This window comes from Adiantum capillus-veneris, chromosome 8 (genome assembly GCF_014529385.1).
Source record: "Adiantum capillus-veneris isolate H3 chromosome 8, ASM1452938v2, whole genome shotgun sequence".
NCBI lineage: Eukaryota > Viridiplantae > Streptophyta > Polypodiopsida > Polypodiales > Pteridaceae > Adiantum > Adiantum capillus-veneris.
Genome location: NC_140938.1, coordinates 163,214,498 through 163,236,603, shown reverse-complemented (window position 1 = coordinate 163,236,603; position 22,106 = coordinate 163,214,498). Strand labels below are relative to the sequence as shown.

The window sequence follows — 22,106 nt, the reverse complement described above, 5'->3', positions numbered from 1 at the left end:
GCACTGTTTAACTGTCGGCTTGCATAACAAACTGGAAAATCCATTGTTCCGTCTTCATGTTGAGCCAGAATACTCCCGATTGCATATGCAGAAGCATCAATGTGAACATGGAATATTTTTTCCCAATCTGGTGCTTTATGTACAGGTACTGATACAAGGTTTTCCTTTAGCTTTTGGAATGAAGTTTCACACTCCTTGGTCCAGTCGAAATTGACTAGCAAATGATACAGAGGTTGTGCGATGATTGCATACATATATATGAATCTTCGATAATACCCACAGTGTCCCATGAAGGATTGCACTTGTTTCGCATTAGTAGGCCTGGGTAGGTCTACTATGACTTTGACTTTGTCTAGGTCAGTGGTTATGCCATTTCTTGAGACAATGTGTCCTAAGATGCGGCCTTGCCTAACCATAAAAATACACTTTTCCGGGTTAAGACAGATTTGATATGTCCTGCATTTTTCAAATATCTTTTGCAAATGGTCAATATGTTCCTCTCGTAGAAGAGAGTGTACACAAAGATCATCCATGTAGATTTCTAAGAATATTCTCAGGTATTCTTTGAACGCGTGCATCATTAACCTTTGGAAGGTAGCTGGGCATTAGTTAAGCCGAAAGGCATAAAACGATACACATATATTCTCCATTCTGTGACAAACGCTGTTTTGTGTTGATCCTCCATTGCAATTGCCAGTTGGTTGTATCTTGAAAACCCATCCAGAAAGGAATAAGCTCGTTTTAGTGAAGTAAAAAAAGAATATATTACAGTTACCATGAAAAAAACTACAAAGCAAAACAAAGATACGTACAAGTGGATCTGGAGTGTCAGTAAGTGTCTGACACAAAGCACGATAGCCGCAGTATGTGGCGTACTCTATTTCCTGTGCCGTCGGTGCACGACCATAGTCTTTCGTCTACATTAAGACACAACCAAAGACTTATTAATTTTTGCATTCAATAATACTACATTTAAAAGTTACAATGTGAATGGTCTATACTCACACATGTGACCACAAATCCATCCGCCCTAGTCTAGATGTGTGACGTAAAGCTACTCTCTTTCTTGCTGCCTCATAAGCAAATTTGAATAAACAAAATAACATAGATTAGAGAAAGTTAGAATCAATCTAGGAAAGTTCATATTAGTTCTAATATATATTACCAAAGGCACACACCTTTTGTTGGGGAAAATTAATGCGTAGGCGCATCTCCTTGCGGAAGAATTGCCATGTCTCCATGCAAATGGTTGCCTTTCTCTTGTTTGACAGCACCATACAATAGCGCCTGTTTATTTTTTAAATTACAATAAGCCTCAGAATATACCATATAACTATTAGACTTCAATGTTTTGTTACTTTTATTGAATTTTTTATTTTGGTCATTTGATAAATGTCTCATGTTTTTATGGTAATTGAAATCCAGATTCGGATCAATCAGAGGGTACACCACCACCTCCTACTAGTGGTAGCCAAGGTGCACAGAGTTCCGATACTGCACATGAACCCGTTTACGATGATTTCTACTATGATGAGTCTATTATATGTTGGTGTGCTCGTTGTTGTGGCACGTATCGCAGGCCACGACGGGAGTGCTTTTCACATCAGATGACTTATGGTACTTTTGAGCAAGCACCACCACCTGAGGAGCGACATCGACCTATGGTATATTCATATCTCCCTTTGTTTGATATTGGAGGTTTAAAAATCAAAGAGTAAAATATATAATGTAACTAGATTATATATGTAGGTATCGATAACGTCACAAATCAACATTCACATGACGTATCTCAAATGTCAATAGAGTGTATGAGGATCCTACGCAGGAGTGATCCTAATACGTATGCAAGACTAAAGGAACAATATTCTAAGGACTTTAATAGACGTGATGATATCTTTGATAATGACGATGGCATGGCTGATTTTATTGAGGATTGGCATCAAAATGATAGTACGAGCGATATTCCTAACAACGAGAAGTATCTTCGAGAAGAAGCTCTAAAGCATATCTACGAAGGAAGCCAACTGACACGACTAAGTGCAGCTTACTTATTCTTAATCTTCAAAACCATTTTGGATAGAGTAATGTATCCGTTTCAGCACTATTGAAGTATGTATACATCTAACATATTTATTTGCTACACTCTAAACATTGGTGCTTGTTATTGATCATATTTTTAATCAACTTGCAGGCTAGTCTCTCAAAAGTTCTTGCCGACAAGCAATTCCCTTCCTGCATCACACGATGAGGTGAAGAAGATGATAAGTAGTCTTAGACTTGACTATTCTTCTATACATGCATGTCCCAACGATTGTATTTTATATAGACATCAGTACCAGGACAATGTGACGTGCCCAAAATGTCAAACGCCTCGTTATAAAGATGAGAAAGGTAAGGTTCCTAGAAAGGTATTGAGACATTTTCCCTTGGCTCCGTGTATAAAACATATGTTTCAAAGTCCTAAATTAGCTAAGCTTATGACATGGGGAGCGGAGCACAAGAGCAAACATGGAGTAATGCGAATTCCGCAGGATAGTCCTGCATTTGAGAATATTGATTCGCTATGGCCAGATTTCGCAAAAGAATCACACAATTTAAAGATGGGTGTAGCATTAGATGGTGTGAATCCATTTTCTATAAAATCAAGTAAATGGTCTACATGGCCGGTGGTAGTTATTAACTATAATCTACCCCCATATCTTAGTATTAAGAAAGAGAATTTAATGCTCTCACTCTTAATCCCACGAAAGCGACAAGTTAAAGACCTGAATTTATATTTGGCTCCTCTCATTGACGATCTTCAAGATTTGTGGAGAGGGATTGATGTCGTGGATATGTCAAGAATCATTGGTGAAAGACAATTCATTGTTCGTGGGATTTTAGCATGGACTATCCACGACTTTCTAGGATATGGTTTTTGCTCAGGTAAATGGTTTAGATATATACATTTTCTCATATGTTTTTAGTATATTTATTGCGCTAATAATCTTTGTTATGTTTTTCATGCAGGAATATGTACCAAGGGTTATAAAGCTTGTCCTGTGTGTGGTGATTGGTTGAGATCAACTTATAGCAAAAACCTCAACAAAAATATATATCTTCGACACATACGATTTTTACCTGAAGAGCATCATCTACGAAATAGAAGGCAAGCCATACATTTCAACGGGAAGGTAGAAGAAGGGAAATGTCCAATACCAAACACACCAAAGGATTGGTATCTAAAGTGGACTGTTGGGCCCGCTATCGATCCGAAGTCAAAGATCATAAGCGGTGATGATGATGACGCTGTGAAGGTGCGAGCCATAGGAAAACGTTCTCTGGCTCAAAGTCCTTCGATATGGTACACTTTGGAATATTGGAAGGATTTGAAGATATGTCATCTTTTTGATCCTATGAATATATTTAAGAACGTGTTCATTCGTTATGGCAACACCTTGTTGGCTTGAAAGACACAGTGGCAGCAAGAAATGACTTAAAGGATCGAAACTCAAAGCCTAATCTATGGCCACTTTCTGATGAAACTGGACGTGACACAACCTATGAGCCTGCCCCATGGGTACTCAGCGCAGAAGAGGTGCATACTATCAACAAGAGGATTCAATTGATTCGTACGCCTACAGGATATGGAGCATCTTGTCGAAACATGTTCACTTTAGATGACAAGAGCTTGTCTGGTTTAAAAACACATGATTGGCACAATTTTGTGAAGGTAATGTTTTATCAATCTTCGTAAGTATTTATTTTCTTGCATGTTTTGTTGATTGGATTAATCATACCCCTTGTTATTGATGGATGTACTACCCAAGGAGTCCAAGACGTAATATATCGCTTTGGATCGCTTGCAAGGTATTTATCGCTCATTAAATTTTAGTGTAAAATTTTAGTTGATAAGTTCTTAATTCAAATATAACTTTAATATCTTCTTTCTTTTATTGATAGATGGATTACATCTAAAGAAATTGACAAAGGGTTAATTCCACAAAAGAAGCGTGAATGTATAGAGCTTCTTTGTTTAATGGAGAAGGAACTTCCAACCTCCTTTTTTGATATCCAAGTTCATCTGCTAATCCATCTAGTGGACGAGATAGAGCTTGCTGGTGTTGTTTCTACTCGATGGATGTTTTGGGCCGAGAGATTTATGGGAGTACTGAAAGGTCATGTACGTCAAAAAGCAAGACCAGAGGGTTCTATGGTGGAAGGATGGATGCTTGAAGAATGCATGTATTACGTTTGTGAATATCTTGAGCAAACCGATTTTGAAGCTCCACGCATGGACAAATGAGTCTTCTTCTACCATGTTAGACGAGGTATTGTCTGGTAAGGGAGTCCCTTTTCGACTTAAGATCCAAGATAATTTGGATATTTCTACTTTCATTGTCTATAATAGCGAATGCATGCAACAATTTGTTGAGGAGTATGAGGAGAAACTTGTGAACCAACGAGTTGGCAGACGTAAAAACAGGAGATCCAGACGTCAAACCAACGTAAATAACATCGAAGACGTACCTACTTTCATGGATTGGTTATACACCCGTATGCAACGGACGGATAGAGATCATGAGACAATCTCAAGGGAATAGAGAGAGTTTATGATCGGATGTGAAAGAAAGGTAACTTTGGGTTTTGAAAACTTTAAACTAAACAAGCAATATTCCTTTTTTTCTTATATCATTTATATATTGATCTAGGCTCGAATGTATACAAACATGTGGGCTTATGGTCAACATCTTCGAATAAAAGCTATTGACGACTTACGTCTAACTCAAGATTCTTCCGTTGTTGCCTCTTTCAAGCAATTATCACGTGCAAGTTCAAGAGACACAAATCTTGTTGATAGTGAACTGGGTTATGTGGGAACCATAGTCGGCATTTATGAAATATCGTATCGGATCTTCAAACAGGTGAATGAAATCCCTCTTCATACAACAATGACATGTAGATTTCTTGAAGTTATACATAATTCTTAAGTTTTGATTCGTGCATTTTGACAGGTGATTCTAAAGGTGGATTGGTTTCGTGCCGAGTATAAAGGCAATAGTGCCACAATGAGAAGAGAACCGTCCAAATTTTGGTCCGTCTACTCCTCAAAGTTAATGCGTGCAACAAGAGAGCCTTACATTCTGCCAACTCATGTTGAGCAAGCATTCTTTTATAAGAACCCAGATTCTCATCCATGGTGGCAAGTTGTGCATGTCCAACCTAGAGGTCATCAGTTGTTTGATAGCGTTGACCCTGAGGAAGCAAATCAGGATGAATTGGTAACATCCTCGAATCTAGACACATCCATGTTAGAGACGTGTAGAATTTCCCTTGCCGATAATGATGACATTGTAGATGATGAGAACGACAACCATCCGTACTCTGACACTACAGACACCGAAGAGGAAGAAATAGTGGATGTCGAGCACACGGAGGAAATGAACGTCAACACAGATTTAATGGCAGAGGAGTTTGAAGAAGTAAACAAAGATAATGAAGATGAGATTTTATTGACGGTTAATCTTAGAGATGACGATGAGGACTATTAGCCGTGCCTATCAACTCACAAATCAACCTATATTGGGTAAGATTTAATCTCACAGTAATTCATTTTGTTAAGTAATGATTTTTATTCTTTTTAAATCTTACTAATAAGGGTGGGTGGTGGGGAGTCTCGTGGTGATAGCCTCATATGGCTAGCGTCGGGGTTCGATTCCCTTCAGACTCGTTTTTCTTTTCGTAGCTATGTACAAGGTAATCAAAATACGCCGCTGCTCAAGATACAAGGACGCTGCCACCGACAGTGAAGCCCATCTGAAAAGCCTAGCATTTTGCATGACAGATCAACCCTGGCGTTTTTGCATTGCAGATTAGTCTCGACAGCAGCAGAAGACAGATCAGCCCTAGCATTAGCAGATTCAACAGCAAGATAGCAGATCAGCCCTAGCATTTTTGCATCAGCATAACCATCTAGCATTTTGTAGATCTACTGCGACAAAATCCAGATCTAGACCAACGTTTTCAGTTTTCAACAATCAGACTCCACCGTAGAATCATCGAACCTCGCAGACCTCACCTTCCCGCAGCAGTTCCTCACCGCATGGTCATATCCATGATCGTTTGCAGTTTCAACCCAAAAAACGTAGATTTCAGCATCTACGTTTTCAGCGTATCGTCGTTGCATCGTCGTCGACATAGAGTCAAAATTCAGTGGATAAAGATTCGCAGATTTCAGCCATAGCGTTTTTCAGATTCCGGCCCGTCTCGTTGTCGTCCTGATCTTCGTCGACGTTGTCGGCAAGTCCATAGCATATGATTGTTTGCGCTTTGCTGAAGATGACTGCTCCGAACTGTGCTCAAGGTTCCTTTTAGTTCTTATGGAAGGGAGAGCCTTCCGTTCTTAATCGAAAGTGCTATGATCACAAACAAAGTGAATGGACACTGTGCGTGCAAGTGTAGAGACTGAGAGATAGAGAGAGAAGAGAGATACGACACTAGAGACGTTGTAAAACCCTCCTCCGAAGGCCCCACTCTCGTCGGCGAGAGTGGTCTACTATTGATTGCACAAAGTGGTACAATGCAGATGCAATGGACTGATGCAACTTGGGACTATGCCGGTGACGACGACGGTGATGACGACGACGACTTTAGGGCTGAAATCTGTGGTCTTCTATTTGCTGAATTTTGGGACTGTTTCGGTGGCTGAAAATGATTGTTTTGGCTGCGTTTTCGAGGGCTGAAAATGGAGATCTTCTGCAACCAACTAGGGCTGATTTGGGGCTGTTAAAAACGCTGATCTGCTGCATTTTTATACTGCTGAATTTGCGTTTTTCTACTGCTTGTATAGCTTCCCTTCTCAAGTGTGGATTGTATAGCTTCCCTCCGCAAGGGTGCTCACCCGAGGTAGAGACCTCTCGTCGGCCAAGGGCCCTCGAGGTCGCGTCTCACGAAGTCGACTCAAGAGGACGAGTGACTGTGGAGGGTCTCGGAACCCGCCTATGCATAGAGACCCGTAACACTCTCCCCGCCTACGAGAGAGCACGATGTCCTCATCGAGTATATTCGATTTGAGCAAAATTGTAGCCTTGTCCCTACTGTCTGCTTTAACTGAGCAGGCTGCCCACTCCCCTGTAGACATGGATGTCACGTACATAGCATGTAAACTATGCCATAAAGCATGAGTTGTAGTCTCCCTCGAGACCTGCCAGTAAACAGACTCAACCATATGAAAACGAATCGTAGACATTGCTAACTCATCAAGATCCTGCCAATCATCATCACGCATAGACTTGGGCTTCGCCGATAAACCACGCAAGGGTTTATCCTGCCCCAAATCCGCCAATGCAACAAGCATATGCTCCTTCCAAGCAACAAAATCTGCACCATCAAACTGTGTCAGACCATAACGCTGGAAGTCAAATGAAAAATCAGTCATAATGCTCGCAAAAGAGCAACCAACAATGAGTAGCAAATGTCAACCAAATCAGCCCTAAATTGGCTCGAATCGCATCAACAAAAGTCTGCAAATATGGCTCAAAACCTGATGCAAAATTGCACCAATAACCGTGCAAAACCTTGGACAAAATCACAAGTCAATATGACTCAATCGCGCATAAATATTTGACAAAATTTTGGCAGAGTCTGCTTTGTAACTGGAGCAAAGTCTCAACAGTAAACCTCAAAGAGACAATAATATATGCCACAATGGCCAATCCGGGAATAAACTCGACCGGAATCACCTCACAAAGTCATACATATGAGCATACCCTCTCTTGCCGGAGTACCACTCAACGGCACCTCAAATGACATACATGTGAGTGATGATTGCTGCCAAAATACCTTCCAATCGATGACCAAATGTCTGCCAGATAACTATAGCAACATTTTGGAAAACCTTGCAAGATCTGTCGCTATGCGTAATGCGAAATATGGCACACAAGGGCATACACAAGTGACTCCAAACTCCAACCACATGATGGCTGAAAATCACCTATCAAAGTGGGAGTAAACTCAACCACTAAACTGTCAAAGAGCAACTTGTGGATACGTAGAAGCTATGGTGTGAACATGAATAAAATCCAACAGAGTTTCTTCTATAAATTGAGCCAAATTTCAAATAATCTCAGCCATAAACAAATACACAAATCCATATATGTGACTGTCCAAAGGGAAAAGCAAGTGGAAAGAGAGAACAGGGCAACTATGCATCTACTAGCAGAGATGCAGATGACAGCAAAAACGAGCGCATGTTTGTTATGCAACATGTAATGAATACAATGACTGCAGAGAATTCCACCCAAGATGATGTTTGGTATGTGGATTCAGGTGCCTCTAATCACATGACGTCTCGTGGAGAGTGGTTTAGAGATATGCGCAAACCAGATGTGTCAGGCTATGTGCAGACAGGAGATGACACAGCTCACCCCATTGCTTATGTAGGGGACATACCTCTTAATACGAAGAGTGGCAAATCAAAGTACTTAGCAGATGTACTTCATGTCCCAAACATTACAAAGAATCTTGTTTCTGTTGGACAAATGGTTGAGCAGGGTTTGCAGGTTCGCTTCAATCCGAATGGCTGTTATGTAGAAGATTTCCAGAATGGATGTAAGCTGATCACACAGGGCAAATGTGTGGGCAGAATGTTTACGCTGAATGTAGACATGCCTGAGGTAAAAGCTGCATTATTTGCACAGGGCACAGGTGTTGTGGCTGATGTTGACATTTGGCACAAACGCATTGGCCATGTCAATGAGCAGAGATTGTGCAGCATGTAATCAAAACAGATTGTAAAAGGTTTGCCCAAATTCAAGGTGGATGGTATGCATAAAGTGTGTGCAGCATGCCAGTTTGGAAAACAGTCAAAGGGCTCATTTCCACATGAGCGCAATGTATGTAAAAATCCACTTGAGGTGGTGCACACAGATGTTTGGGGTCCAACCGATACTGCAAGTATACATGGTTGCAGGTATTATGTCTCTTTCATTGATGACCATACAAGGAAAGTATGGGTCTACTTCATGCTTAACAAAAGTGAAGTGTTTGGTCACTTTAAAGTCATGATTGAGAAGGAGACAGATATGCAAATCAAGACATTGAGGTCAGATGGAGGGGGAGAGTACTTCTCCAATGATTTTTCAGATTTTCTGCGAATGCATGGTATACGCAGGCAGTTTACATGCAGATATACTCCACAACAAAATGGGGTCGCAGAAAGAAAAAACAGGCACATTGCAGAGGTTGCACGTGCATGGATGAATGAGAAGAACATGCCTCATCATTTCTGGGCTGTAAATACAGTTGTGTACATTATGAACAGGACACCTACAGCTGCGGTGCATGATGTAACACCCGAGGAAAAGTTTACAGGTACAAAGCCTGATTTGGCACACTTGAAAGTGTTTGGCTGCATAGCTTACGTGCATGTACCAGATGAGTTGCGTAGGAAATTGGATCCTAAAGTAGAGAAATGTATTCTTGTGGGATATTCCCTTGAACAAAAGGGGTACACGTGCTACAATTCTACTACACGAGAATTACGAGTGAGTAGAGATGTAGTCTTTGATGAGATGAGCAGCTGGTACAGTAATGCACATGGCACTATTGGGGCTGATGTAAAAGATGATGTGGTTGTACAAAATGTGAGGCCACAGTCACAGGTTTTGAGTAGACCACAAGAGTCCTCTTCTCGTGGCTCTGTTGAGAAGCCATGGAATGGTAGACTACGTACGCATGTTACTCCACCAGCAGGTATAGGGAATGTATCACGAAAAGGAAAGGAAAAGGTTGATGAACCTCCCTTTATGGCTGATGCATCATCAGGTTTTTCACATGTAGACATGGATTCAGATGGTTCTTAACAAAGTCTTGATGAGGAATTTGGAATTCCGGCTGTCAAGACACCTGGTGTAAGGAAAGTACAAGAAGATGTTAGAGGGAAAAGGAGTGACCCAGGACCGCGCAGATCTAATAGAGTCAGAAATCCAGTTCAGAAATTGACATATGATGGGTATCTAGCTCATCACCAAGCCTACATGGCTAAGGTGATACACGATGTGGAGCCCACATGTTTTGAGGATGCAGTTGGAAATGTGCATTGGGATGATGCAATGAATGAAGAGATTGGCTGCATTGGAAGCAAATGACACATGGGAGTTGGTGCCATTGCCAAGCGGCAAGAAAGCTATTGGCTGTAAATGGGTGTATAAAACCAAGCATAAGGCTTATGGTAACATTGAGCGTCACAAGGCAAGGCTGGTCGCAAAGGGTTATGCACAGACGTATGGCATAGACTATGAGGAGACCTTTGCTCCAGTGGCAAAGATGACAACTGTGAGAGCTGTCATAGCAGTGGCTGCATCTAGAGGATGGATTATGCATCAAATGGATGTAAAGAATGCCTTCTTGAATGGTGAGTTGCAAGAGGAAGTGTATATGGATCAGCCACCTGGTTATGTCGATCCAGGTTACCCAGATTATGTATGCAGACTTCTCAAAGCTCTGTATGGTTTGAAGCAGGGCTCTAGAGCATGGTATGACAGGATTGCCAAGTATCTTGTCAGTATTGGTTTTAGGAGAGCTCATGCTGATCATTCACTCTATGTACGTGAGAGTGATGTGGGGATTGTGGTCATTACCATATATGTAGATGACCTTATTATTGTGGGTGACAATGCTATGGAGATTGACCATGTGAAGGGTCTTCTCAAACAGGAGTTTGAAATGAAAGATTTGGGCGAGTTGCGCTACTTTCTTGGCATTGAGGTGATCAGGACTCCAGAGGGTGTATGGCTGTCACAGAGACAGTATGCTTTGGACATGTTGTCAAAGTATGGTATGGCTGATTGTAAGCCAATTTCTATTCCCTTGGATATGAATGCAAAGCTGAGTGCAGAGAAGGGTGATGTTGTTGAGGATGTCAATATGTACAGGAAGATTGTGGGTAGTCTAATCTACTTGACTATCACGAGGCCAGACTTGAGCTACACAGTAGGCTTGGAGAGTCAGTTCATGCAGCTTCCGAGGAAGCCACATTTGGATGGAGTACGACGCACACTTAGGTATGTGCAAGGGACTCTTGACTACGTATTGTTCTATGCAGCAGATGCACCATTAGCATTGTATGGATATACAGATGCAGATTGGGCAGGTAGCATTGTTGATAGGAGATCTACGAGTGGCTTCATGTTCTCTTTTGGGAGTGCTGCTGTTACTTGGAGCAGCAAAAAGCAGCCTACGGTTGCTTTATCGAGCACAGAGGCCGAGTACAGAGGTGCAGCAGTTGCGGCGTGCGAGGTAGCTTGGCTACGCACATTACTTGAGGACTTGGGAGTGCAGGTGGACCAGCAGATTGTCATTCATTGTGACAACCTCAGCAGCATGCAGTTGGCTAGGAACCCAGTGTTCCATGCTAGGACCAAACACATAGAGGTCCATTACCACTACGTTCGAGAGCGAGTATTGGCGGGCAACATCGACTTGGTCTACGTCAGTACAGAGGAGCAGATAGCGGATATCTTTACCAAGGCCCTCGGAGCTCAGAAGCTTCGACGTTTCCGGACTATGCTTGGACTCTGCGACATGCAGAGCTCGAGGGGGAGTGTTGAGATGTCGAGCTCTACACCTTGAGCTGGCATCCACTACGGGTCTTGGCCGCTTACGGCATTTACTCACTGGCGCGTTAGGTGACCGACACGGAGGATCTCTGCCAGTGATTCTACAGCTGGACTACACTTATAGTGCCAGCCTAGTACGCTTCTAGCGAGTTCACACTTAGTGACCGCATGTACATATGTGCTACTTTTCAGCTTTAGCACTTAGTCATTTTGTACTCTCTTTTTCTGTGAAGAAGAAGAAGAAGCTTTCCATCTCTGTGTGCTTTGTGCTTGTCTTGTGTATCTCTCTTGCATCCTCATTCTTTACATGGTATCAAAGCCTGGTGTAGGCAAGAGAGGCTAAGAGAGCAAGAGCATCACAATCCCTTCGTTCGCAATCCACAGCCAGTAAGGGTGATTTGACACTTGCAAAACAGTCAATTTTCAGCAATAAAAACCCTGCTGTATCAGCGTTTTCTCAGCCAAAGTTTATCCCCAAAAACACAGCCTCAGGGAACCCTAAACCTAGCGTTTTTTCGAGCACTCAGATTCAGCCATAATCCCACAAGAACAGTCTATTTTCAGCGACGAAAACAGTCCCAGTTTTAGCCACGAAGCCGTCGACATCACCATCGTCATCGTCACCGTCGTCGTCATCGGCATAGTCCAATAGCATCAGTCCTTTGCATTCGCATTGTACTCTTTCGTACAATCAAGTAGACCACTCTCACCGACGAGAGTGGAGCCTTCGGAGGAGGATTTTACAACCTCTCGGAGTCGTAACTTTCTCTCTCCTTCTCTCAGTCTCATTCACTTGCACGCACTAGATCCACTCACTTTGTTCGTGATCACCGCACTCTCTATAAGACGGAAAGCTCTCTCTTTCCCTAAGAACTAAAAGGAACCTTGAGCAGTAAAGATCACTAATCTTGAGAAAATACAACATTCATTCGGCTGCACCTTACATGCCTACAGCTTGCCTCTACTATACGCTACACCTACTCAGAGAGCAGCTCCGAACGATTTCCACCTTGACAGATCGAGAGTCAAGAGACGAGAGAGAGAGAGAGAGAGAGAGAGAGAGAGAGAGAGAGAGAGAGAGAGAGACATAGATGTTAAAAATATTTCTTTCTTTCTACTTACCGTGCTGCGTCGCGTCGATGACCCATGAGTTTGCACATTTGCTTGACCATCCACTTGTAACTCCATCCCGTCCCATACTCCGTCTCTAGTGTGTTGATAACATATTTCTTGTCATCCTCATGCTGATCACTACAGTGCAAAATAAAGTCGATTAGTAATTCAACTAACAAACTAAAATTTACATTTTTTATGTTAATTAATACTTACTCCCATGGTATATGAACTTGCTTTAGATAAGACGAGCAGAGGTCTTGCATCCGACGTTTGAGTGCGATGCCGGCTCCGAGCTGGAGGATAGCCCCGTCAGGCAAGATGTCGCATGTGACACCCAAGCTGCCAATGCATGTGTGCATTGGTGGAGGTGGAGGCACTGATGGGGAGCTGGCGGCTGAGGCGGTGTCTCACGAGTCGATCGGCCTGGTGGCGTGCTACTCTGGCGATGATGCCTACATGCAATATAAACATATGGCAGATTAGATGAGAGTTCTTAAAAACTACTTGAGATTTAATCCATAATCACCATATTAGATATACCTCTGAGACTGACGGCCACTAGCCTGTGAATCAGGTGTCAACTGAGTACTAGGAGGTACATTAGGAGTAAGCCGCTGACTCTCATGATGTGATGTACCTGGAATAGGAGTCCTAAGCAAACAAAGACATCAAGGGAATACATATATTAATATTTCTATATTAAAAAAAGAATGACATTACTACTTTATCAATTGAGAAGATTACCGATGTGCTATGGTCTGATCTGCATGAAAGGAAGTCTCCACTCCTGTGTGTGGCTGGGAGGATGTACCCTCTCCAGGACGTACGGGCAAACTGAATCGCCCAAGAAACTCGATGGAGCTGTCTAAACTGGCGTCATCTATCTCCATATAATCTGACATATCCTCCGTCAAAGCCTCTCTTGATAGTCCAGTGGTACGTAGCAAAGTCTTGATGAACGTCAACTTCACTCTATGACCCTGGTCACTCATCGTATCTGTATATTTAAAACAAACCATGTGTCAGACTAACACAAACATCGTATCTACATGTAACATCAATGCAAGTGAAAATATTAATAGATCAAGAATCTACAGATGAGGTCGAAGCAGCCATGAATGGAGTGGACTACAACAAAATAGATCAAACAAAAATGCTACAGATGCTTCAAAAGGTTCTAAATCAAATGCAAGATCACGTAGCAAAGCTAAAAGAGAAACACGCTCAATAACAAATTCAATGCAAGAGTAAGCTACATGAGAGATTTGATGGTTTGTGGTCGAATGCAGCATGAGCTTATAACCATATGGTAGATGTGGACAAAATGAAGCAGACCTGGATGTATTCCTGGAAAGGACTCAACTTGAGCTATATGCTGTTGTTAGCAGCGCTTCCGCTTTCGCTTTCACTACCTACTCTCACATGGTATCAGACGCCGAGGTTCTTCTCCTAAGCTGACGATCCCCTGCTGATTGCTTCCATCACGAAAATTCCCTCAAAACTGAGATCGCTCCCCCTTGGTGGCTGTGTTTTCTACAAACAGCAGCGTTTTCACCTCTCAGGCTGCGTTTTCTGTGCTATGGATCCAGATCAGCCACATCGCTACTCCCTTCTCTCTCATCCCTAAAGGGATTACCCCAGATCAGCCCTAAGATCTTGTTCTTGGCGGACAACACACAAGCCTTGCCTAATTTGCACCTTTGAGTTAACTCTCAGCCCTTGCGTTAATTGCTTACGATTCGATGAAAGGACGCTTGTTCTGCAGCTTTTCGGATAGGTGGCTATGCCGTCTCCCTCAATGTCTCGACTACAACTGCCATCTTATGGTAGCCTATGCTCCTCCTCTCTTTGAGATGCAATCACATATGCTCTAGAATGTTTTCAGCTCCTACGCTCCTACTCTCTTCCAAATGCAATCACATATGCTCCAGAATGTTTTCAGCTAATGCAGAGAGAGGGCATCTCTCCAAATGCAATGTTATCTTAAGGAGTGCGTTGATTGCAGGATGAGATATGTTTTCAACAGATGCAGAGAGAGGGCATCTCTCCAAATGCAATCAAGTACACTTGCATCTTGAAGGCATATGGCATTGCACAAGATGCTGATATAGGCAAAAGAATTCATTTTGATCTTGTTAGTCAGTGTTAATTGTGCTTGGCAGTGGGGCACTACCTTGGTCGACGTGTATGCCTAATGTGGTGCACTTTATAGATCACAAAAAGGGGGAGGGATTCTGGCTCCCTCCCCGGCCACATGTAGTGTTTTTCTTATTCATCACGATGGTGTTCTTTGTAGCCCCGAGGGGGATAGCACAGATAGACAGAGAGACGTGCTGACACATTGTTAGAGAGATGAGAGAGAGAGAGGCAGCTGTCCAGCAGGGCTAGAAAAATACACTTTCCATAACCAAAGAAAATAAAGGCAAACTTGGAATTTGTCGTTGAGCGTAGAGGCCATTCAACAGCAGCAGTCAGAGGCCATCGAGCAGCGCGACTCGAGCATTTAGAACATGTAGGTGGCTAGGCCGTCTCCCTCAATGTCTCGCATACAACTGTCAGCTTATGGTAGCCTATGCTCCTGCTCTCTTCCAGATGCAATCACAGATGCTCTAGAATATGTCCAATAGTATCAGGTCAGGAAGAGAGAGATCTGTTTTCAACAGATGCAGAGAGATCTCCAAATACAATCAAGTACGCTTGCACCTTGAAGGCATATGGCATTGCACAAGATGCTGATATGGGCGAAAAGTTTTCATTTTGATATCGTTAGTCAGTGGTTGTGCTTGGCACTACCTTGGTCGACATGTATGCCTAATGTGGTGCACTTCATAGATCACAAAAAGTCCTTTAGGAGCTTCCTATCGCGGATGTCGTCTGAATGTGGGATATGCCTTACTTGGCACGGCCAAGGAGCTCCACGCTGTTTACACCGGAATGTGACATCGTGCTTGACATTGACTTGGTCGACATGTATGCCACCTATAGTGCACTTCATGAAGCACAAGAAGTGTTTGAGGAGCTTTATGTCCGAGATGTCTCTTGAAATGCAGTGACTGCGGGATATGCCCAACGTGGGCAGGCCAAGGAGCTCTGGTCTTTTTTCAGTGGACAAAGCGAGGATATCTCTCTAGACGATCAGAGGCAATTGAGCAGATCGACTCGAGCTTTTAGGACAAGTGGCTAGGCCGTCTCCCTCAATGTCTCACCTACTGTCACGTGACACATCCCAACCCTATGTGTCCGTGGACAAGCTACAGCATAGCAGGGTTTCCGTCAAGTCCAGTCAAGTTAGATTAGAAGTAATCTGGCACTTTTGTGAGTCTATTCGTAGACCGTGCATGCCTAGTCACTTAGCAATAGATGCATATCCTCCGGTTGCACACAACATGATCATCAATATTCCCTTCAGAAACCATTAGAATCAGTTAGGGGATTTTTCAAGTGACTTTATCCCATTTTCCCTATTTTTGACAATTTTCACTGATTTATTAAGTGACTTTTGTTGGGAACTGAGTAGGGAAAATTGGGTAATATATAAGCAACCCAAAGCTAGCACTCCACAGCAGAAGAGGCAGCAGGAGCTTCCCGCTCAATAGGCAACTTCTCAGCAGTACCCCCCTCAGCACCCCTAGCGTTTTCTAGCTCTAGGCCAGCCCCCATCCTTGGCGTGTTCCCCCAACAGGCCATCACCATCAAGCACCCCTTTCTTGGCGTTTTTCCTCAGAACCGGCAACCCGATACCAGCCACAATCTCCTAGCATTTTTCAGCCCAAAACGCTGCAGCCATCATTGGCATTTTTGGATTTCGCATCAGCCATGCATCAGCGTTTTTGACTTTCAGCCCTAATCTGCAGCATATACACAGCGTTTTCAGCCTATGACTCCGTAGCAGATCAGCCCCAGATTGGTTGCAGATGTTCCCCCCATTTTCAGCCATAAAAATGCAGCCAAAACAGTCATTTTCAGCCACCGAAATAGTCCCGAAAAACAGCAGTTAGAAGACCACAGATTTCAGCCACCAAGTCGTCGTCATCACCACCGTCGTCGTCATCGGCATAGTCCCATTGCATCAGTCCATTGCATTCGCATTGTACACCTTTGTGCAATCAAAGTTAGACCACTCTCGCCGATGAGAGTGGGGCCTTCGGAGGAGGGTTTTACAACCTCTTGGGTGTTGTATCTCTTCTCTCTCCTTCTCTCAGTCTCATTCACTTGCACACACAATATCCACTCACTTTGTTCGTGATCATAGCACTCTCCATAAAGACAGAAGGCTCTCTCCTTCCCTAAGAACTAAAAGGAACCTTGAGCAAATAAAGATCACTAATCTTGAGAAAATACAACATTCATTCCGCTGCACCTAACACCTACAACTGCCAGCTTATGATAGCCTACGCTCCTGCTCTCTTCCAGATGCAATCACATATGCTCTAGAAGTGTCAGGTCAGGAAGGGAGAGATTTGTTTTCAATAGATGCAGAGAGAGGGCATCTCTCTTCAATAACAGATCTTGAGTTCAACTCTCGTCGGATAGATCTTTGAGGTCTTGGGATAGTTTCCTACGACGTTAAAATCCTCTTCTTCTTTTTCTTCTTCTCTAAATGCAATCAAGTACACTTGCACCTTGAAGGCATATGGTATTGCACAAGATGCTGATATGGAGAAAAGAATTCATTTTGATATTGTTAGTCAGTGGTTGTGCTTGGCACTACCTTGGTCGACATGTATGCCTAATGTGGTGCAGTCCATAGATCACAAAAAGTATACTTAAAGTAAGAGGTCAAGACAAGGGTTCAAGAGCCTTCGCCTACAGTCTCGTTCTACTCGTTTCGCCCAGTAAGAGTAGGGAAGGCTCGCTGGGGTGCGTTGACGGATGGCACATGGGCTTGCAGTGGAGGCATGGTGGATTGTGGGTTGAGGTCAAGACAAGGGTTCAAGACCCTTCGCCTACTACAGGCTCGTTCTACTCGTTTCGCCCACTAAGAGCAGGGAAGGCTCGCTGGGGTAGATTGACGGATGGCACGTGGGCTTGCGGTGGAGGCAGGGTGGATTGTGGGCTGAGGCCGATGCGGAGGACCGCCCTGGGTGGGGGCACCAGGCTGTAGAATCCTCTTCGACTTCCCTGGCTCTTCATTTTTTGACAGCGGGAGTTGGCTTTGCGCTCCTTTCTCCTTCAGAGATCAACATGTAAGCCTCGGTTCCTGGCATTCTATTGGGTTTGGGAGGGGGTGTGGCTCCAGTGGCAAGGGAGCCCCATTCGTGTGGCACTCTTAGATCCATGCTGTGGTTTGAAGATGGGATTGGCTCCTTAGCATCCAAGAGGTTCTTCTGGCGGCTCAGATCGAGAGGGTTTGTGCATGGCAGCCGTGCATTTCAAATCAGTGCATTTCAAAAGACGACATCCTGGACAGGAAGCTCATCAAGTACTTTTTCCGCTTTATGAAGTGCACCACATTTGGCATACATGTCGACCAAGGCAGTGCCAAGCACAACGTTTTCTTTCAACAACCACTCACTAACAATATCATCATAACTTCTTTTGCCCATATCAACATCTTGTGTACTACCACATGCCCTCAAGGTGCCACTGTACATGATTGCATTTGGAGAGATGCAGTCTCTCTGCATCTGCTTAAAAAAGCTCTCTCTCTCTCTCTCTCTCTCTCTCTCTCTCTCTCTCTCTCTCTCTCTCTCTCTCTCTCTCTCTCTCTTCCTGACCTAACCTTGTAGCAATCAATGCACTGCTTGAAATAACATTACATCTAGAGAGAGACCCTCACTTCGCATTAGCTGAAAATAGGCTAGAGTGTATGTGATTGCGTCTAGAGAGACACCCTCACTTCATCCACTAAAAAACGACCAGAGCTCCTTGGCCCTGCCCAAGTTGGGCATATCCCCCAATCAGTGCATCTTAAGAGACGACATTTCAGACAGAAAGCTCCTCAAGCACTTCGTGTGCTTCATAAAGTGCACTACATATGGCATACATGTCGACCAAGGCAGTGGCAAGCACGATGTCCCATTCCATTGAAAACAGCCTAGAGCTCCTAGCCCTATCCAAGTTAGGCATATCCCGCAATCAGGCAACATCTGTGAGACAGGAAGCTCTTAAAGTACTTTTTGTGATGATCGATGAAGTGCACCACATTAGGCATACATATCAATCAAGGTAGTTCCAAGCACAACCATTGACTAACAATATCAAGTGAATTCTTTTGTCCATATTAGCATCTTGTGCAATACCACATGCCTTCAAGGTCGACTCTGTAGATGAGCTTGCCGATGAGTTTCGACTCTTTGTCAGCCAAATGAGAGGCTGCAGGCTCTCACTGAGTCCCCCACCAGGAACCAACGCCTAATTCTCATGGACTTCCACCATGTCCTTGATGATGGTCGGACTCTCGCCCAACAACACGTACTGAGATCTCTCTCTCTCTCTCTCTCTCTCTCTCTCTCTCTCTCTCTCTCTCTCTCTCTCTCTCTCTCTCTCATACACACACACACACACACACACAGGCACAAGCACTCTGCTATCACATGAGAGACTGCCAAATGAGAGGCTCCAGCGCTGTTGGACAGGGTAGCCATGGCGCTAGCAAATGAGGAGGCGATGAAAGGCAAGAAACACTCGCGCAACTCATACAAAGAAAACACATCATCTAGCTCTTCTATCTTCACCCCTTCTCTTTCAAAGCTCACTACCAGACTTGATGGTGGTGAAGATGATGATGGCTCTTGCATGCGCTTGTGTTGTTGACGTTGTTGCTCGATGCCTGCAACTCCATCTTCGACTGGTGCTTCTCGTTTCACTCTCTTCTTCTTCTTTGTCTCCACCTCTTTCTCTAGCCACGACATTGACGAAAAATTTCAGCAATACGCGCGCCCCGCGCATCTTCAATGCCGCTCGATCATATGCCAAAGTTTCCTCCTCAGCCGTGTCAAAGGTCCCTAGCCAAACACGGGCCCCTTGCCTTGCAGAGTCTCGGATCTCGGCTGCATATTTGCCCCACGGCCGACGCCGTACTCCTCGGTAATGCTTCTTGTTGGAGCTCTTCGCAAGCTCTGCGGGTGTTAATGATGTTCTTGAAGGGGCAGAGCACAATGTAGAGGCAGCACCATTTTTTATGCCTTTCTTTGGAGGAGTTGTATTTTGCGGTGTTGATGATCTGGGTGCAAGTGACTCTCCGTCGATGCATCTTCGCATTTTGGGGTGCGCGGAACCCATCCTGTTTTGTTCACAGCTTCTTTAAGAATGCCATACACCATCATGTCATCTGAGTCATTTTCATTCAATGGAAAACCAGAGCTTGTGCCCAAGCATGATCTCAAGCAAGTTGGGGTGACTTGAGAGGAAGGAAGTCTCCATGGACTGCTGGCCATGGCAAGCTTTGTGGACAGATTGTGTGAACAATCTGTATGAGCAAACGAGAGTGGGTTGAGGGGCCGGACTTGGCGACACCCGCTTGAAGGATGTTTCCTCGTTTATACGACATAAACCTCGTCTATGCGTGGTTAGCACTTGAGTCCTCTCTACAGTTAGATGCAAGGAGATATAACATGCTGGTATGGAGAGATGACATCATGGTTTGAGCTACATGGATTCAGCATGGACTCATTGCTCCCCTTCCACTACTCATTAGATGCCTCCTCTTTGACTCTTACACAATCCAAGATCACCACTCATTCGTGAGGACCTGAATCAACTGGATACCAAGAGGAAATAATCTTAATGTCATTACATGTAGAGGACAACTCTTCAACCATTGCTAGAGAGGACCTACTGCCACACTAACAATGAATAAAAGTAACACAATCAATTAAATACTATTTCTTGAAAGACGAACGCACTTACTACCTAGTAGCAAGTCAATCTCATACACTTAAGGAGCCTGTCACAATGAAAACAGATTAATAACAGAACAGAATTTTCCTCTTGTGGAGATATCTATTTCCCTCTCAATTCTCAATTTTCAAACCAACGCAATTGCTGGAATTTGTCAAATAATGGCTGAATGGATCACCTTGCACGGTCTCCCTCGCGTATAAGCTATAACTCTTCAACAACTACTTGGATCATAATCGTTTGCCAAACAACGATGACCTCCCTGCCAACAGAATATATAGGGATGGGTGCAACTCAATTTTTGTTTTTGCCTAGGCGACACTCAGTCATGGACAGCACTACAGAACACCCACTCACCATCCTGCAATGCTTAGAAAAATGGTAGTTGATCCTATGGAGACAACTTCACCGCTCTGTTGTGTGGTGGATAGAGATACTTACTAGGATAAGATCAGCTTTGCAAAGAAATTGGACTTGATGTGTCACACGGACTCTATTTTTCCTTTCCAAGGCTCCAAGCAAGCAATCCTGCAAAAGCTTAAGTAGTCAGTAGACTTGATACTCAGCATTTGATCATAACCGTATTAGCACATTGACCTTGAATAGGGCAGACCCCGTGTGTGCATCTAGTGCGCTGAATATATCATCTAGGAAATAGACGTCAGAATCTTGATATACTGCCCTAGCTAGCTGAATCCTTTGTTTCTGTCCACCACTAAGGTTAATGCTTCTTTCACCTATCTCTGTTTCATCACCAAACTCGAACAAGGCTATATCTTGCTCCAAGGCAATTACTTTGATGGTTCTCTGATACCTGACCGTCCCACTCTGAATCCATGCCGTCTGCGGAACATAGGCGGTTGTACCATGTACCTCAACCTGCACGCACAACAGTAGAAAATATAATGTACGTGAAATGACCTTATGCTCTCAAACAATGCCATGAAGACAAAGGAAATGACATTATGCTCTCAAACCTGCCCCTCGATCGGCCTGTAGTAGCTGCCGTGGAGAGCTTGTGGCGCTGCTATGCTTCCCGCGAGTCAAATTTCAAAGGCGCGAGCAGGTCTATTGAAAAAGCGCCTCGCATGAGAGAAGTGCCTCGCATGAGAGACGTAGGGGCAGTGTGCACGCGTCGTTACTAGCCTCGTTGCTCTTCGTCGTATAAGCAAGACAATTTTTAGGCGTCAATTATGCGACGGCTTAAAATTTTGGGCGTCGATTATGCAACAATAGCCGTTGTTTATGCGACGGTCAATTTTAAAAAATATATATATCTTAGTTTATACGACATTAACCTCGTCTATGCGACGCATTCGTCATCGATTAAACGACGTCTATCAATTATTAGTCCCTCGCAAACCCCCCCTATGGCTAGTAGTGACTGAATGTTTCATCATAATCAAGACCTTTTGTTTGTGCATAACCTTTAGCAACAAGCCTCACTTTGTATCTTTCCACACTACCATCTGACTTGCACTTGACTTTGTATACCCATTTTGAACCAATTGCTTTCTTTCCACTTGGCAAGCGAACCAAATACCAAGTGTC

The 22,106-nt window shown here is 43.7% G+C and overlaps 2 protein-coding genes and 1 pseudogene across 2 annotated transcripts; 1 reads left to right on the top strand and 2 right to left on the bottom strand.

Moving 5' to 3' along the window:
* The first annotated feature begins 5,288 nt into the window (after nucleotides 1–5,288).
* Nucleotides 5,289–5,531, top strand: LOC147453284 (uncharacterized). The gene has a single exon (XM_086519135.1). The coding sequence runs from the start codon at nucleotides 5,289–5,291 to the stop codon at nucleotides 5,529–5,531; it is 243 nt and encodes an 80-aa protein (XP_086375261.1).
* A 7,192-nt stretch (nucleotides 5,532–12,723) lies between these two features.
* Nucleotides 12,724–13,692, bottom strand: LOC147453283 (uncharacterized). The gene is made up of 4 exons (XM_086519136.1): nucleotides 13,458–13,692; nucleotides 13,254–13,364; nucleotides 12,927–13,165; nucleotides 12,724–12,848 (listed from the first exon to the last, which is right to left on the bottom strand). Exons 1-3 carry the CDS (start codon nucleotides 13,613–13,615, stop codon nucleotides 12,949–12,951), a joined length of 486 nt encoding a protein of 161 aa, XP_086375262.1. The 5' UTR covers nucleotides 13,616–13,692; the 3' UTR covers nucleotides 12,724–12,848; nucleotides 12,927–12,948.
* A 4,946-nt stretch (nucleotides 13,693–18,638) lies between these two features.
* On the bottom strand, nucleotides 18,639–21,878 carry LOC147453282 (uncharacterized; annotated as a pseudogene).
* Between the last annotated feature and the right edge of the window lie 228 nt (nucleotides 21,879–22,106).

Coding starts and splice junctions, on each gene's coding strand:
- LOC147453284 (XM_086519135.1), top strand. CDS start 5,289: ATGTTAGAGACGTGTAGAATTTCCCTTGCCGATAATGATGACATTGTA.
- LOC147453283 (XM_086519136.1), bottom strand. CDS start 13,615: ATGTCAGATTATATGGAGATAGATGACGCCAGTTTAGACAGCTCCATC. Junction 13,365..13,457: donor GATCAGACCATAGCACATCG/GTAATCTTCTCA, acceptor TTGTTTGCTTAG/GACTCCTATTCCAGGTACAT. Junction 13,166..13,253: donor AGTGGCCGTCAGTCTCAGAG/GTATATCTAATA, acceptor TATTGCATGTAG/GCATCATCGCCAGAGTAGCA.